At 44.8% G+C, this 16,508-nt stretch overlaps 1 protein-coding gene across 6 annotated transcripts in view; it reads left to right on the forward strand.

Moving 5' to 3' along the window:
• Nucleotides 1-16,508, forward strand: part of SLC7A2 (solute carrier family 7 member 2) — a 110,460-nt gene that overhangs the window by 73,391 nt on the left and 20,561 nt on the right. For all 6 annotated transcript variants that reach the window (XM_066573399.1, XM_066573395.1, XM_066573393.1 and 3 more), the window contains exons 4-6: nt 3,356-3,521; nt 7,771-7,907; nt 10,110-10,332. In XM_066573399.1, coding sequence (XP_066429496.1) covers nt 3,356-3,521; nt 7,771-7,907; nt 10,110-10,332 — 526 coding nt within the window. The remainder of the gene's footprint in view (nt 1-3,355; nt 3,522-7,770; nt 7,908-10,109; nt 10,333-16,508) is intronic.

The following is a 16,508-nucleotide window of genomic DNA, read 5'->3' on the forward strand; positions in this document are numbered from 1 at the left end:
TCTCAAGCATGAACTCCTTGTTCACTCTATCAAATGCCTTATTGGTGTCTGTGGATAATAAACATAATGCCGGGGATGTTTTTCTAGCATACTGAATGAGGTTTATAGCTCTGATTGTGTTATTTCTTGCCTCACGAAGGGGTGTGAAGCCTACCTAGTCTCTGTGTATGATATGATGAAGAAAAGGGGACAATCTGTTAGCTGATATCTTAGTGACAAGTAAAAGGTCTACGTTTAAGAGGGATATATGACAATAGCTTTGGTAGAGGGAAAGCTCCTTTCCTTCTTTTGGTATGACTGTTATGTATGCTGTCAGAGTGTCTTTCGGAAGGGAGTTACCAAAAGATAAAGAGTTAAAGGCCTGAGGGAAGTGAGGAGAGAGGATATCATAAAAATTCTTGTAGTAAGAGAGGGGAAATCCATCCGGCTGAGGGCTTTCCTGCGGTGGGATTCTTTCAGTATAAGAGCAAGTTCCTCCTGTGAAGTAGGTGCTTCCATACACAAAACTGCTTCTTGTGAGAGGCAGGTAAACAGAAAAAACAAGAAGGAAGGTCTGGTAATCCAGGAAAACAAACATACAAAACGTAGAATCTGAAAGACCCTATTAATATTAGTAGATGAACTTTAACTAAAAAGTATCAAATGTCAAGGATCATGGCCCTGAAGGAAATCCTGGTGCAGGAGCAGGATCCAAGAAGCCCTAGTTGGGTAACGTGAAATGGCAGAGCGCCGTCAATGCAAACAACCACTGAAGCCAGTAAAGTTATTGGAAGGTTTTGTGACTAATTAATTAATGGCTCAAGATTGGCACTTTTGAAAAGTTTGAGTATGTAGTAAAATAGAAGAGGCTATTGACCCGAGTAAATATAGAAAGGTAATGACTGAGATCATAGGTATGGGACAGTGAGAAGTGGGGCCTAAAGATGTCCTGTTAATCAGATCCAAAGGGAAAAATATTGCAGAAGTCATGCAGTATAATGTTGAGCTATGGGTTCGAGCACATTCAACAGGGCACTTAGTGATTAAATTGTCATCTTTGGTAACAGTTTAAGTCCAAGGTGGTCCTATACAGAAAATAGAGTCCCTGTGTTTGGGAACCCAGCAACTTGAGCTTGGAGACTTGGGTTATAGCCCAATCCAGGATGGGTACAGCAGATCTTTCTAGGAAAATGAATGTACCTTCGAAGTCTGCTGGTGTGCGGATTATTTAAGTGGCATCTGCTGCTCGGGTAGTTTCTTGGAGAGGTTGCATGACTTTGCGAAAGCAGAGAGTGAATCTGAAGACATCTGACAATATAGTTATTTCAGCGCCATTGAAAAAAAATATGAGCCCTACTCCCATGCTCTTTGTAGGATATCTTCTTTTCGCTTGTAAAAGTTGACACTGCAAATTACATCACATGGATGGTTAGAGTTCCGGACCTTTGGGCCCGACAGACAACGCTGTCATAGAGGGCATCCAGAGGGACATCTTCAGGTAATCCTTGGAGTTTCATGCTGTTCCGAAAACTCCTATTTTCTGTTATCTTGATATAGGGTGAGGTGTCTCATTTGGGCATGGTGACAGTCAATAGTTTGAGCTAATTGTAGATTGATTGAAGTTGCCATGGATTTTTTCTAGTGTTGAGACAGAGATTGAAATTCTTGATTAACCGCCTGTATAGCTGTGGTAAGTTTTTCCTTCATGCGCTGGAGTTGAGACTCAATCTGCTTTAGTGGGCAAGATGCTAATCATCTGCCATATCTCCTGTAAGATGTGCAATATGCTAGGTTCTTGCTGGCAAAGGGAGATGATGCCAGGGAAAGAGACTGGGTCATTTGACGTCTTCGGGGGAAGTTGCTGCAGGAGAGGCAGGAGTTGGAGTGCTAGAGCCCATCCATTATCACTCCTGTGTTTTCACACAGGATCGATAATCATTCAGAGAATGGAGGCAGAGCGGGCCAGAGATCTCTGTCCCCCAAGCAAGAATATAAAAACTTATTCAAGCCTTTGACATTAGCATCTGCATACATTGCCTCTTTACTGTGCTGCAATATTCAGAGTCTTGAGGAATACTTAAAGGAGTTGTCTCATAAAAGTAGAGATGAGCTTGTAGAGTGCTGCAGTGAGTGGTGGGGATTCCATTGTTCAGACTTCCATGAATCTGGTGGCTATTTCCCATCCGGTGCATAGGGAATAATGTCATTTTGTGGGACAACCTCCCTAAGGAATTCTGAGTTAATAGAAGGGCATTACTCATTCATGCACTCTTATCAATAAACTGGAGAGTGCCTACAGAGAGCATCTCTGGCTCTGAAGTCTCGACATTGCCTGGACAGCACACTGATTGCAAATGATATCATGTAATGCCTCACGTCCCCTGTGGGGGCACTGCAGGCAATTGAACACTTGTTTCCACTAAAAAATAAACAAAAAACTTTGCCACATGCACACTTACATGCAAAGTTATGAGATCATCTGACTTTCAGATTTCATGTAGCAATTTGCAGTTACACAATGTGCTAGGCAGGTTTAAACCTTTAAAACTGTAAATAATGGAAGATGCACACTGAGAAACTGTACACCGACATAGATGACAGATTATTTTTACTTTTGTAATCTTTCTAAAGTCTAGTTGAAAGTTTTACCACTCATTTACCATGATAATTTGATTTGCATGATATTTACTGTACATTCAGAAAACATTTGTAGCACATGATCTTATAAAGTTAGTTCACGTGGTCATAAAAAGCTGATGCTTTAATCTCTTCATAATTAGGAGTGTGATTATGTTAGAAATATTCAGTTCAGAAAGATTATAGTGTCTTTGTCAGTATACATGAGAAAGTTAGTTAACTACGGAGAGCTGAGTTTATGGGGACATCCAGGGAAATAGCTGTTGGCCAAATGAGCGTTCACTCAACACCTATCTAATGTGTAGGTCAGGCCTTAGAGTGGGCTTACACATTACATAGCGGTCTACCGAATATACCAGCTTGACCACAGGTTACGAATGTAGAGAGGGGAAAAAGCCACTATTGGAGTCCTCTGGTGGTAGCTTATCACCCTGAGAATAAAAGGATTGGACAGTTGAAATCCAACTACCTGATCTTTACCTCCCCCAAATCTGCCATCAGGGAAGAGTAGGGAGGCCCTCATACACATTAGATGTTTGTCCAGACCCGCTAAAATCCACATTTTCGGCCACTATGCATCAGATGTGTAGGGTCACATTTTTCACCAATGACAATTCGCACATCACCACATTCTTTGACTGTTTGCTTGTGATATTTGCTGTTTTCATAAAATACAATAGTCTACATGTGCTATGTACTCTGCATAAGTGCTAATTGATGTCCATTCCTATTTTATTAGGATTATTATCATTTGGAGTGAAGGAATCAGCCTGGGTGAGCAAGGTGTTCACAGCAGTCAATGTTTTGGTCCTCTTGTTTGTCATGATTGCTGGATTTGTGAAAGGAGACGTACAAAACTGGAGGATATCAGAGTCTTTTCTTCAGAACATCTCAGCTCCTCCGGGGTAAGACATATATTAATGGCTGGGGCACTGATACCTGGAACAGTGATGCTGATAACTTTTACTTGGTTTACCATTAAATAGAGACAATGTCAGCCTTGTCACATCACATTCCAACTAGAATGTACCCTTCATTACAAAAACCCTTCACAATCCCTCCTTAAAGGGGTTGTCCCAGTATAAATTATTTTTAATAGCTGGGTATGGATTAAAATGATAAAAGAGACAATACTCCTCTCTTTTTAGCCCTCCGGGAAGCAGCTGAGTGACTCTGGGGCACCTTTAAGAGCATTTTATGAGGGGGAGCAGATGATCGAGAAAGAATGTTTATCTGAATTTTTGTTCCCCTGATCATCGGCCCATGTGAAGATGCTGGCAGTGATCTGTCAAGCTCTTTTGTCGCGGACTCACATTTTTTATGAGGCACTAAAGACATCTGTTGTTGGCAGCACATCACCCTGTGGAACTGCATGTACCCCAAATGATCGTACTAATGATCATTCAGTCACATGCCGTAGTTCTAATCTCTCCATTTCAATGGAGCGACACAAGCCCCAGACAAGTTGCAAAAACATTAATAGGTGCTTATTCCTGGGAGAAAATACGCCGCTGTAAAAACACCTTTGGGCAGCTGTAGATATAAATGTAGAGCATTAGGAAATGTTAATGCCAAGATGGAACAATACTTCTATAGAGCCACCTATTGAAAGGTATTGTGCAGTAGGTTTCTGGCTTGGCTGGGTGGAAGGCCTATGACGTGGCTTAGAAAGGGTATAGTCTATCCTAAGGCCTCGGTCACACGGGCGATTTTCCGTGCGATCTGCGCATGCGATGTTCGATTTTATAAAACCATTGCTTTGCAATGGTATCGGATACATGAGCGCTTTTTATGCGCTCGTCCGATAAATTATAGAACAGAAATCGCAGATCGCACCTATCTGCGATCTGCGATTCCTGTTCTCTTCTCTATATGCGCTCAATGGGGCCGGCGGCAGCAGCGCCGACCCCATTGAGAACATATACTAGACAAATCATTCTCCTCTGCCACAGCTGTAACAGCTGTGACAGAGAAGAACGATGTTTGCCCATTGAATTCAATGGAGTCGGCAATACAGCCTGCTCCATTGAAAGCAATGGGCTGCTGGCGATCGCACGATGAATTTTCGGGAAGGGCTTAAAAATATAATCCCTTCCCTGAAATTCATCCAGAAATGTGTAAAAAGTAAAAAAAAAAATATACTCACCTTGTCCCGGCAGACGGAGTTCAGCCGCGGCCGGCCGGCAGTTCTCCTGAACTGCTATGAGTAGTATTCAGCAGCTGGGGATTTAAAATCCCCGCCTGCTGAATGAGCTGCCTCTGATTGCACCCATTCATGAATTCATGAATGGTTGAGTGAGTGCTGCCTCTGATTGGCTCAGCGCAGGGACCAATCAGGGGCAGCTCATTCAGCAAGCGGGGATTTTAAATCCCCGGCTGCTGAATACTACTCATAGCAGTTCAGGAGAACTGCCGGCCGGCCGCGGCTGAACTCCGTCTGCAGGGACAAGGTGAGTATTTTTTTTTTTTTACTTTTTACACATTTCTGGATGAATTTCAGGGAAGGGCTTATATTTTTAAGCCCTTCCCGAAAATTCATTGTGAGATCGCCCGCAGCCCATTGCTTTCAATGGAGCCGGCTGTATTGCCGGCTCCATTGAATTCAATGCGCTGGACAGCGCTGCACTGCTCCAGCCTGTTTCTAATGAAACGCGGCTAGGAGCAGATTTTTCGGGCGATTTTTCGGCCCTGGTCACGCAATTTGCGGATGCGTATCCGTCATGCGATCTGCAAATCGCAGGAAAAAACGCCCGTGTGACCGAGGCCTAAGGGAGAGCACTTAGAAGGTGTGAGGAGGCTTATAAGGCCATGCATGCTCCCCTCAGAAATATGCAAATAGGTAGATGGAACAATGCCGCTACAGTGCCACCTATTGAAAATCTAATTCTTGCAAGTCAATGTCCGATTTTTTAACAAACCTTGTAACAATGACTGGGAATTGTGAGCCAAAGCCAGAGTCTTCTCCAAAAGAAGAAAGTAACCATGCACAGACAGCTGTGTTGGGGTGATTGTTGTCTCTCTCTGCTTGTTTCTGCAAATACACATTTTCTCTTTCCATGCTCCCTAAGTGGGTTGGCCCTTCCTGGTGTGATGTAAGAGATGTGCTGTGTAATCTGCGCCAATCAGGAACTAAAACACTGCAGCTGCATCTCCCTCATCCCTCTCTTTTATGCACTGCTTTAGGCTGCCTGCACATGGTCAAGGCGTATTCCGCATGCGGGATCCGACCCTGTGCCCGGCCAGTGACCCCCTGTCCGCAGACTTCCTAATCTGAGCTGCAGATGTGCAGATAATGCCGCACCATCACTAGGCGATGATGTGGATCCCGCGACCTTTCCGTCAGGATGATTTGGACGGGGGAAGGGGAGGGGGCGTCAAGGATTCACACAGGATTTAGCACTTTTTTTCTGCATGCAGATTTGAAAATTCACATGCAGAAAAAGTCTACGACGTATGGACTACGGCACAAATTCCGATTGTATGTAATGGGATGCAGGTTTGCTGCAGAATCTGATGTGGATTCAGCACATAGCAGCATGGATTTTGCATCAAATTCCCAGGCAAAAATCCATCATATGAACATACCGTAAATATCAGTCAAAAGTTATTTACATAGCGACCGTATTCCTCAGCCCTCCAATTAACATAAACTAATTTAGCATTTAGTTGAAGGGGTGGCATTTGCATCGAAGGGAGTCTGTCTGCTCGGACATGGGGACCAACCTGCAGGTATGACGTTATAGAGCTGGAGGAGCTGAGCAGATTGATATCTAGTTTGATGGGGAAAGATTCAGTGTAACTTGTATTATAGTCATTTACATCTCTGCTCCTTCTGAGCTGAACAGTCCAGTGGGCGGTCCTAGCAGTGATTGACAGCTACCACTGTATTTAAATGGGACAATTATCGCGTAATGAAAATGGGCGATAATCATTACGTCTAAATGCAAAGCCATCGTGCACTATTCGTTTACTGTTAGTTTGTTGCTCACTTTAAACCAGTATAAAAATAATCGTTCGTTCACTTACTTATCGATGCCTTTAAATGCTCCTCCACTCAGTGTTTGACATAAAATGCGAAGCACTGAGAGAGGAGTTAATGACAAGTAAGCAAATCCTAACGATGATCTGCCTGTCTAAACGATCTGCACGAGTGCTAACAACTAGTGGTGACGTCACCCGCTCATGCAGATCGTTCAGCTGACAGTCGTCCCGTGTAAATGGCCTGTCATATATAGACAGCTGCTCGGCTCCTCCTGCCCTATATCATCATGCCTGCAGTTAGGGCAACATGTTCCTTATAGACTCCCTTTAAGATCCTTTTACACATGTCTGAGTGTTCCTAGGGGCGTTTATTCAGCTAACAATCGGGTTGTGTAAACTAGCAAATGCTGATCATACTGTTTAGTTAAGCATACAATGCTCGCTGGTCAGCTGCACATCTCCTAGTACAAACGGGGTCAGTCAATGAGAGCTGTATGGAAACGAGTGATATTGTTAGTCATTGGTCATCTGCACTGAGCAGGTAATCCGCCCCTGTACACAGAGGAAAGGAGAATGACTGACCTGCTCATCGTTATCATCAGTGATAATTAGCACTGTCCATGTTAAAAAGGACTATTATCCATTTTAGGGGAAAAATTGGCTTTGAAAACCGACCTGACCAATGATCTTATTTCTAATGAGCACTCGACACCAGATTCTTAGTTCCTCTGCTGATATAGCATTTATATGCCCCTCTTGCCACATAACATATAAGTACCGTAGAACACATTCAGTTCTGTAGGCTGCAGACTTAAGATAAGAGCGCTGATTTCTTGGCTCATGTTTATTGTAAATCTTTACACTTTGTTAAAGTTTCTAACCTGTTCTAGCGGAGACCTTTAAATATTTCACCAGTAAATAATTCAGTGATTATATAATGTTTCCAATCTCTACAATTCAGATTTTTTTCTCTCTAGTGGATACATTGAATCTATGCAGTATTTACTATTATTATATTTACTCATATTATTGTCTATGTCCAGTCATGCGCCACCTATCAATATGCACTACATGACTCTACTACCTTTCTGGGATGCTTCAAGTATTTTTCCATAAAGTAAATGAAACAAATAAAGTGGCTGATAAATACATTAATATTCTGTCTTCTCTCAGCAACTATGTGTCATATGAAAATGTGACAAGTAAACACGGAGCTGGAGGCTTCATGCCATATGGCATGACTGGGATGCTGGCTGGCGCAGCTACTTGCTTCTATGCCTTCGTTGGATTTGACTGCATTGCAACGACCGGTAAGAACTAGTAATGTGCATGCCACCTTTAAATAGCTAGTGGAGTACTTGATAGCCTTATTGAACGAAGCTGGCTGGAATCACAGCACAGGCTAGAAAGTCAGAAAGTGGCAACTATGCAGGAGCAACAGTGTATAGCTATGTACTGATCAACTCTGGTATGTCCCGCTTGGGCCGATCGCACACCAACAGATAGGAAATGCGGATTCTGCGAGCATTTGTTCCGCTGTTATACGTGGATCAATGAAATGCATTGGATTACACAGTTCCGCTCACATTAGCTGGTCGGAATTCGGTTATCCGTTCGCGAAAAACAGAACGCAGCATGTTCTATTTTACCGCAGAATCCGCAACATAGCACTCACTGTTCTCTATGGTCGCGGATATACCCACAGCCCATACACAAATACATTGCTTATGCGCTGTGGGTACTTGGTCAATGGTGCTGGAAATATAAACGAAAATAAAAGCTGCACTGCGCATGACTGGCTGTGAGAGTACACGGTCATACGCTGTACATTAGGCGGCTGTATGCAGAGTCACAGTCGGGCTCACAGCTGGAATACACTGCGGGCCTCTGTAAGCGGATTCCACATACAGCCATGTGAGCATGGCATTATTGTGTTATAATATATAATGCATATAATGGCTTGTCATGATAATACGCGCTTATGGTGGGACCATATATACATCAGGTAAATTAGAAGAGTGCTGCATTGTTTCCCATTCACTTCTATGTGACTTATGGAAGCAGCATAGCACAGCCATCACTGACCACTACATACAGACAGGTATTCCCATCTCAGCCATTATTATGGGGTATAACCCTTTAAGTATACCACAGGGTGGACCACAGAAAAGTAGCCCGCCTGCAATCCCGGCAAAATTTCATTTTATCTCATCTTTTCGACAACTTTCATATATCTGATCCAAGAAGTTGTTCCTGGAAGGCTATGTGCGAACCGGATCAATTAAGGAAACACAAGAGGCCTTCGCCAACAAGTATCCAGGTACAAAGCCTACTGCTAAATGTTGTATTCAGATTCTGGTTCAGAAAGGACGTAAAAATGGGTCCGTCGCAAACGTGAAAAAAATTAGACTTCCGTTAGTCCAGACGTCCAAAGTCGTCTGTAACATTCAACAGCAGATTGCAAATAGCTTTCGAGCATCAACTTTGATTCTGTCCTATCAAGTTGGTGTAACACAAATGACGTTTCATCGAGAGTTGAAATCTCTGGACCTAAAACCGTACCGAATATGTTTGAACAGTTTTACAACCAACTAAACACCAGAAGAAAGAATGTGCTGCTTTTTCCAAAAAGATGGGGCAACATGCCAACTCGCGGTTTCCTGAACTGTATACAGAAGCGCAAGCTGTGCGCAACGGGTTATGGCTAGAGATGAGCGAGTACCGAAAAGCTCAGGTGCTCGTTATTCGAGCCGAGCTTTTTGTAATATTCGAGAGCTCTGTTCGAGTAACGAACCCCTCGAAGTCAATGGACCTGTCGGGTGCCGAGTGTTTTTTTTTCTTTCTCTCCCTCTCTCACACTGCTGTCCTTGCACGTCTCAGCAGAAAGTGTTAAAGTGCTGGAACATGTGGATAAATCGATAAAGCTTTGGAAAAAACAATCCACTTGCCTTAGTATCTAATTCTACCTGCCTCAGTATTGTCAGAGGTGGGCTACTTTTCTGTGGTCTACCCTATGTACGCCTTGTTACAAGTCAGAGGAGGTTTGTAGCCAAAGAAGCCCAGGATATAGTGGTTAGCTTTAATTCTATAATGTGTCCTCATCAGTTTGTTCTATATAACACCTTAGGGCTCAGTCACACGGGCGGCGATCCACGCGTATTTCCACGTGGAAAACTGCCCACACAGCAGGTGTGGACGAATATTCACACCTACCAGAAAAAGAACATATGGCTGGCAATGGAGCTGGTCATGCGGATATTTGTCCGCATGTGGTGCAAGCGCTTTTCCACGCGGAAATATGCGCAGATCACCGCCCGTTTGACTAAGCCCTTAACATGACATGTGTAAATGCATCTCCTGATTAGACTTCAGTTTATGCTTGGAAACCTTTTGTATAATATTCTAATATTACATATAGTGAAGCACGGAGATCACATATGTGCTGTATGGATCATGTGTTGACAGTGATCACAACATCTCTCTCACATGTACTTTTACCTGTTTGTCTGCAGGAGAGGAAGTGCGAAATCCACAAAGAGCAATACCCATTGGAATCGTGACCTCCCTGCTAGTGTGCTTTATGGCGTATTTTGGTGTATCAGCAGCCTTGACCTTAATGATGCCTTACTACCTGTTAGATGAGAAAAGTCCTCTTCCTGTTGCCTTTCAATATGTTGGCTGGGGCCCTGCTAAATACGTGGTGGCCGTCGGGTCTCTCTGTGCGCTATCAACCAGGTAAACTCCTAGAATCAATAACTACAAAGTGCCTTGTGCTAGTAATCAGCCGCACTGTTAAATACAATATATGTGTCTTGCAACGTGGAGATAACAGTCTCATGCTCTGACTGACTTTATGAACATATGCATGTCTATTTCACTATAAAAAGGGTTACCACATACACCAATCAGCTATAACATTAAAACCCCCGGCAGAGAAGTGTAGAATTATCTTATGACAATGGCACTTGTCAAGGAAAAGGATATATGGAGATATTAAGCAACATAAGGGAACAGTCAGTTCTTGAAGTTGATGCGTTGGAAGCAGGAAAAACAGGCAAGCTTAAAGGAGATGTCTCGAGGAAGCAGTGAGTTTTTTTTTTTGCCCAGTCCCCCTTATTCAGCATACAAAACTAAGCACCCGTTTAAATGACTTTTAAAGCCGGTTTCTACTCACTGTTCCAGCGTTTCAGCAACTTTTAAAAACTTTTCCAAAGATGGCCGCCGGTTCTTCTCCCAAAGTGTACAGCCCTTGCTTCAGCCCGACGTGCGCGCTCCCGAGACGCCAGTCACGTGATTCTGTTGATGACGTCATCTCTGGAGGCGGGGAATTCAAATGCTTGTAATCTCCATGGCAACCGGACGCCCCGCAGCCGCCGACCAGTCACCCACCGCCAGGCAGCAGGTAACCGGCGCTAGCCCCCGGCTCCCCAGCGCTAGACCCTCAGCCCAGGTGAAGGCCCCGGAGCCCAGCGCTAGGTTCCGGAGCCCAGGTGAAGGCCCCGGAGCTAGTTCCCCCGGCCTAGCGACAGCCCCCCCATCGCAGCGACAGCCCCCCCGGCCTAGCGACAGCCCCCCCATCGCAGCGACAGCCCCCCCCGGCCTAGCGACAGCCCCCCCCGGCCTAGCGCTAGTTCCCCCGGCCTAGCGACAGCCCCCCCCATCGCAGCGGCAGCCCCCCCGGCCTAGCGACAGCCCCCCCCCGGCCTAGCGCTAGTTCCCCCGGCCTAGCGCTAGTTCCCCCGGCCTAGCGACAGCCCCCCCCCATCGCAGCGGCAGCCCCCCCGGCCTAGCGACAGCCCCCCCCATCGCAGCGGCAGCCCCCCCGGCCTAGCGACAGCCCCCCCCGGCGCAGCGACAGCGACGACAGCCCCCCCAGCGCAGCGGCAGCCCCCCCGGCCCATCACTTACCTGGACGGCTTCTCCGGACAGCTGGGCAGCTCTGCACCTTCCTCTAACAGAGGATGGTACAGAATGGCCGCTCCAGCGCGCTCCCGAGCAGTGACAGCTCATCTGCGCATGCGCAGAAGAGCTGTAGCGGGGAGCACACTGAAGCGGCTCGTGCTGAAAGGAGAAGACCGGACTGCGCAAGCGCGTCTAAAAAAGCAAGCTGCCAGCGAATTTAGACGGAACCATGGAGACGAGGACGCTAGCAACGGAGCAGGTAAGTGAATAACTTCTGTATGGCTCATATTTAATGCACGATGTATATTACAAAGTGCATTAATATGGCCATACAGAAGTGTATAACCCCACTTGGTTTCGCGAGACCACCCCTTTAAGGACCTGAGCGACTGTGACATAGTTCAAATTGTGATTGCTAGATAACTGGGTCAGAGCATCTCCAAAACGACAGGTCTTGTACCCGTTCCAAGTATCTGGTTATTGGTACTTATTGTACCAAAAACGGTCCAATAATGGACAACCAGTGGATCGGTAATGGGCTTAAGGGTGCCCAAGGCTCATGTGCATGGGGAGAAAAAGCGAGTCCATCTGTTCCAATTCTACAAAAGAGTTACTGTAAAAAAATTGCTGAAAAAATTGCTGCTAGCTATTATAGGAAGGTGTTGAAGTACACAATGCATTGCAGCTCACTGTTTATGGGTCTGCGTAGCATAGACCTGCCATCATTCCCATGCTAATCTCTTTGTGGCAAGAGTATTATTTAATAGCTGTGCACACTTTTAGCAGGACAATGCTCCCTGCCACACTGATAAAATGTTTAGGATTAGTTAGAGGAACACGCCAAAAAGTTCAAGGTGTTGGCCTTCAAAAATTCTCCAAAATGTCAGTGCGATCGAGCATTTGTCCAATGTACTGGGAAAAAAAAGTCCAATAGATGGAGGCCCCATATCACAACTTACAGGACCAACAGAATCTGTTGATAACATCTTGGTGCTGATTACAAGAGAATGGCGGAAGAGATCTTACAGAATCCATGAAGGGTCAGAGCGGTTTTGGTGGCATGAGGTGGACCTACACCATTTTAGGGAGGTAGTTTTATTGCTATGGTTGACTGGTGTATATTTGCATTGACTCTGTACAATAGACATACATAACAAACAACAATCCTTCAGTTACAGTCTTCACAATCGTTGACTGGGAACCTAATTTAATAAATTCTATGCTTTAAAATAACTGCATCAAATGTATATAAATAATGAGCCGTTTGTAGACTCACAGCTGCCCGAGTTTTCAATGGACTCAACAGAGGTGACTGCACTTGCCCACTGATACAGAAAGAGCTAAACACGCAGCACTCGCCCTTCAATTTCAGTCACATGGACAAAGCTCCAGCTGGGAATTTGCAAATGAGGATCATTGAACTTGGGGGTCTCAGAGGTGGATATGCCAAAAGGGAGTCTGTCAACAGTTTTGCTGATGTAAAACTACTAATAGTGCTATGTAAGGGGCAGAGGAGAAGGGTGTAAAAGTACCTTTAGCCAGTAAGTTACCATCTCTCCATCCCCAGCACTGAGGAAAATAACTGATTTGCCTGAGAGTCACCACCGCCTCAAGTGCTCTGGAGGTGAGCCATCTTCCTTGCGTGTTCTGTCCACTATACCGTTACACAGCTCTGACTGAGAGTTGTAGTGGTCTTCTCGTTGGAGCTACAGCTGTTCATCAGAGCTGTGCAATAACTCAATGGACCCTTAAGAAAGATGAACCGCCTCCAGAACACTTGCATCGACTGTGCTTGAAAGAATTAAAGTGCTGGGGATCATAACACCCTGGCTGACGGTACCTTTACATTCCTGTACCCTGTTCTTTAAATTAAGTCCTTTATTTTTCCTATCAGCCAACAAGTTGTTCATGTTCAGCCAAAACAGCTCCTATGAGCGGCGTCACCAAGCTTTTACAGACCCATGAAGAGCAAATCTGTTTAGCTGTGCAGTAAAATGGGAGCAGGTAATAAATCAAACGGGTATTCCCATCTGGCCAATAGGATAGGAGATAACTTTTTATAGTTAAAGATTTAGTGGAACTTGTATTTTATTCATTTAAAGGGGCTGGCCACTCTAAATCTTGAATTTCAGAATTGTGAACATGCTAATACATTTGTTTTAGATGTTCTCCCCTGTTTTATTTCTTTGTGAAGCTATCCCCCATTTCACATGTCTCTCTGCCCCCTGCTAGTGCACCGCTCCATCCATATATATGATAGGAGACATCCGTCTGCAATCTCCAGTGAAAGCCACTGCTCATGTTCTAGTTTCTTCTGTGCTTGTGCGGGTGCTGGATAGTCAAAAAAAATTGACAGTGCGCACTTAGAGTGGCCAACCCATTTAAATCATTGCTCCCCTAAGCAGGGGTGGAGCAATGGGTGGGGCATAGAGCCTAACAACAAACTGTTTGTTCCTGTTACCGAGACCACTATCACCACCCCCCCTCCCTCAAAAGTCTCATCAGCCCATCCTAGTTGCATTCCAGGAAGAGTCTGCAGATTACAGCCACTTTGTTCATTTCCTAAACAACCCCTTTAAAAAGTAGCTATTACCTCTCCTGAAATGCCTGTTTTAGTGATTGATCCTACTGGATAACTGAATTCTTCTTGCTAATACAGGGAAGGTCATCAATCACTCTGCCCACTAGATTCAATCTAAGGGCTTAGTCAGACGGGCGTTTTTTGCCGCGATTTGCGCATGCGCATGCGTCCGGCGATTTTTTAAAACCATTGCTTCGCAATGGTATCGGACACATGAGCGCTTTTTATGCGCTCGTCCGAAAAATTATAGAACAAAAAATCGCAGATCGCACCTATCTGCGATCTGCGATTCCTGTTCGCTTCTGTATATGCGCTCAATGGGGCCGGCGGCAGCAGCGCCGACCCCATTGAGAACATATAGAAGACAAATCATTCTTCTCTGCCACAGCTGTAACAGCTGTGGCAGAGAAGAACGATGTTTGCCCATTGAATTCAATGGAGCGGCAATACAGCCGCTCCATTGAAAGCAATGGGCTGCCGGCGTGCGCGGGGTTAATTGTCGGGAAGGGGTTAAATATATAAACCCTTCCCTGCAATTCATGCTAAAATGTGTTAAAATAAAAAAAAATTGTATACTCACCTTTCCGCTGCAGCCGGAGTCCAGCCGCGGCCGCTGTCAGTTCTCCTGAACTGCTTCTCGGCACTATTCAGCCGGCGGGGCTTTAAAATCCCCGCCTGCTGAATGATCTGCCTCTGATTGGTCACAGCCCTGACCAATCAGAGGCCGGTTTCACTCACACACCCATTCATGAATTCATGAATGGGTGAGTGACTGCTGCCTCTCAGCGCTGAGCCAATCAGGGGCAGGTCTGACTCACATCCATTCATGAATTCATGAATGGGTGTGAGTGAGGCATGCCTCTGATTGGCTCAGCGCTGAGCCAATCAGGGGGCAGGTCTGACTCACACCCCCTTCACACCCACTGCAGGACGGCTGCCCGGAGCTGCAGGCAGAAGGTGAGAACGCAATTTTTTTTTATTTTAACACATTTTAGGATGAATTGCCGGGAAGGGCTTATATATTTAAGCCCTTACCGACAATTCATCCCGGGCTCGCCCGCAGCGCATTGCTTTCAATGGAGACGGCTGTATTGCCGTCTCCATTGAATGCAATGCGCTGGACAGCTCCGGCCCGTTTCTAATGAAACGCGGCTAGGAGCAGATTTTCGGGCGATTTTCGGGCGACTTGCGCGCACCGGTCACGCGATTTGCGGATGCGCATCCGTCATGCGATCCGCAAATCGCGGCAAAAAACGCCCGTCTGACTAAGGCCTAAATAAATTAATATATAGCAATATATACAAAGTCTTTTCCATCAAAACTTTATAACAATTTGCGCGGCTCCCCCTGCTCATATAGCAGCATCCTCAGGTTTGCTTTAAGTCCATGGGATTGTAATGTTTCCACTTATGGAGAACACCACAATGGTGTAGGGAGTCTTATATGAGCTTTGCAAAGCTCCCTGGGAAAAAGTTATGTAAATCAGTGATCGCATAATTCCTCCATAGTACCATTAATTGGATATTGACTTACAGTTGACCCTGTGGAGAAATTATTCCATCGCCGATTTGTATAGGTTTGCTTAAAGGAAATCTGGTTGAGTATTCTTATAAGAATATGATCCTTTTTACTTGTTAGTTTGTGCATTTGGCATACATCAAGTGGTTCTCAGTATTTTATGTTTGCATAGCAGAAGCGACAATCTAGTAAATCTCACTGAATGTGCTTTTGCCGTAACAAGAATAATAAATGGGAAAACATTCTGCATTTGGTGCAGCGTATTATATGATGTTTTCGCTACCTATGCTTTGGCCACATGGTCATATAGCCAATGTTCTTACCATGTGCGCTCTAGATCAAATTCAGGCCTGAAGTTCCCAACAGTTCATATTTGGAGGACTCCTTTAATTATAAGTATATTAACGGATTGCACAAAAAAGTGATCATGTTCACCATAAAACCAGTGTTATTGGGAGATTATTGTCCTTCAGTAAATGATGTCACCACTTGGGCCGGCAATAAGCTTCATGGACAGCTTCAATAACCTATTTTGCCAAAGATGGAGACTTTCAATTATGACCCGTTGGGGATACTGAAAGAGGTTCTCTGCTTAAATTTACCCTTATGAAATATAATAAAAGCTAAAGTCTGAGAAGGTTATAGGTTATACTCTGCCAAGCCTCATTGCTTCTTCTATGCCCTCAAGTTCAATAAAAAATATTCTTGTCTTTAGTTGAAGTAATTTGAGACCTACTCGTTGGGACATGCTGCTGTCAGACATGATTTGGTTATTCAAAATACTTATACAACGCCTCCAAAAATTATGTGAGGACACATCCTGTATAGCACACCAAGAAAGAGGCTGCTTGCCCGAGAGTATACACAAAATATATCAGTTATCATGCTTCCCAAATATGAAATAAGTATG

The sequence above is a fragment of the Eleutherodactylus coqui genome, chromosome 7 (assembly GCF_035609145.1).
Source record: "Eleutherodactylus coqui strain aEleCoq1 chromosome 7, aEleCoq1.hap1, whole genome shotgun sequence".
Classification (NCBI taxonomy): Eukaryota; Metazoa; Chordata; class Amphibia; order Anura; family Eleutherodactylidae; genus Eleutherodactylus; species Eleutherodactylus coqui.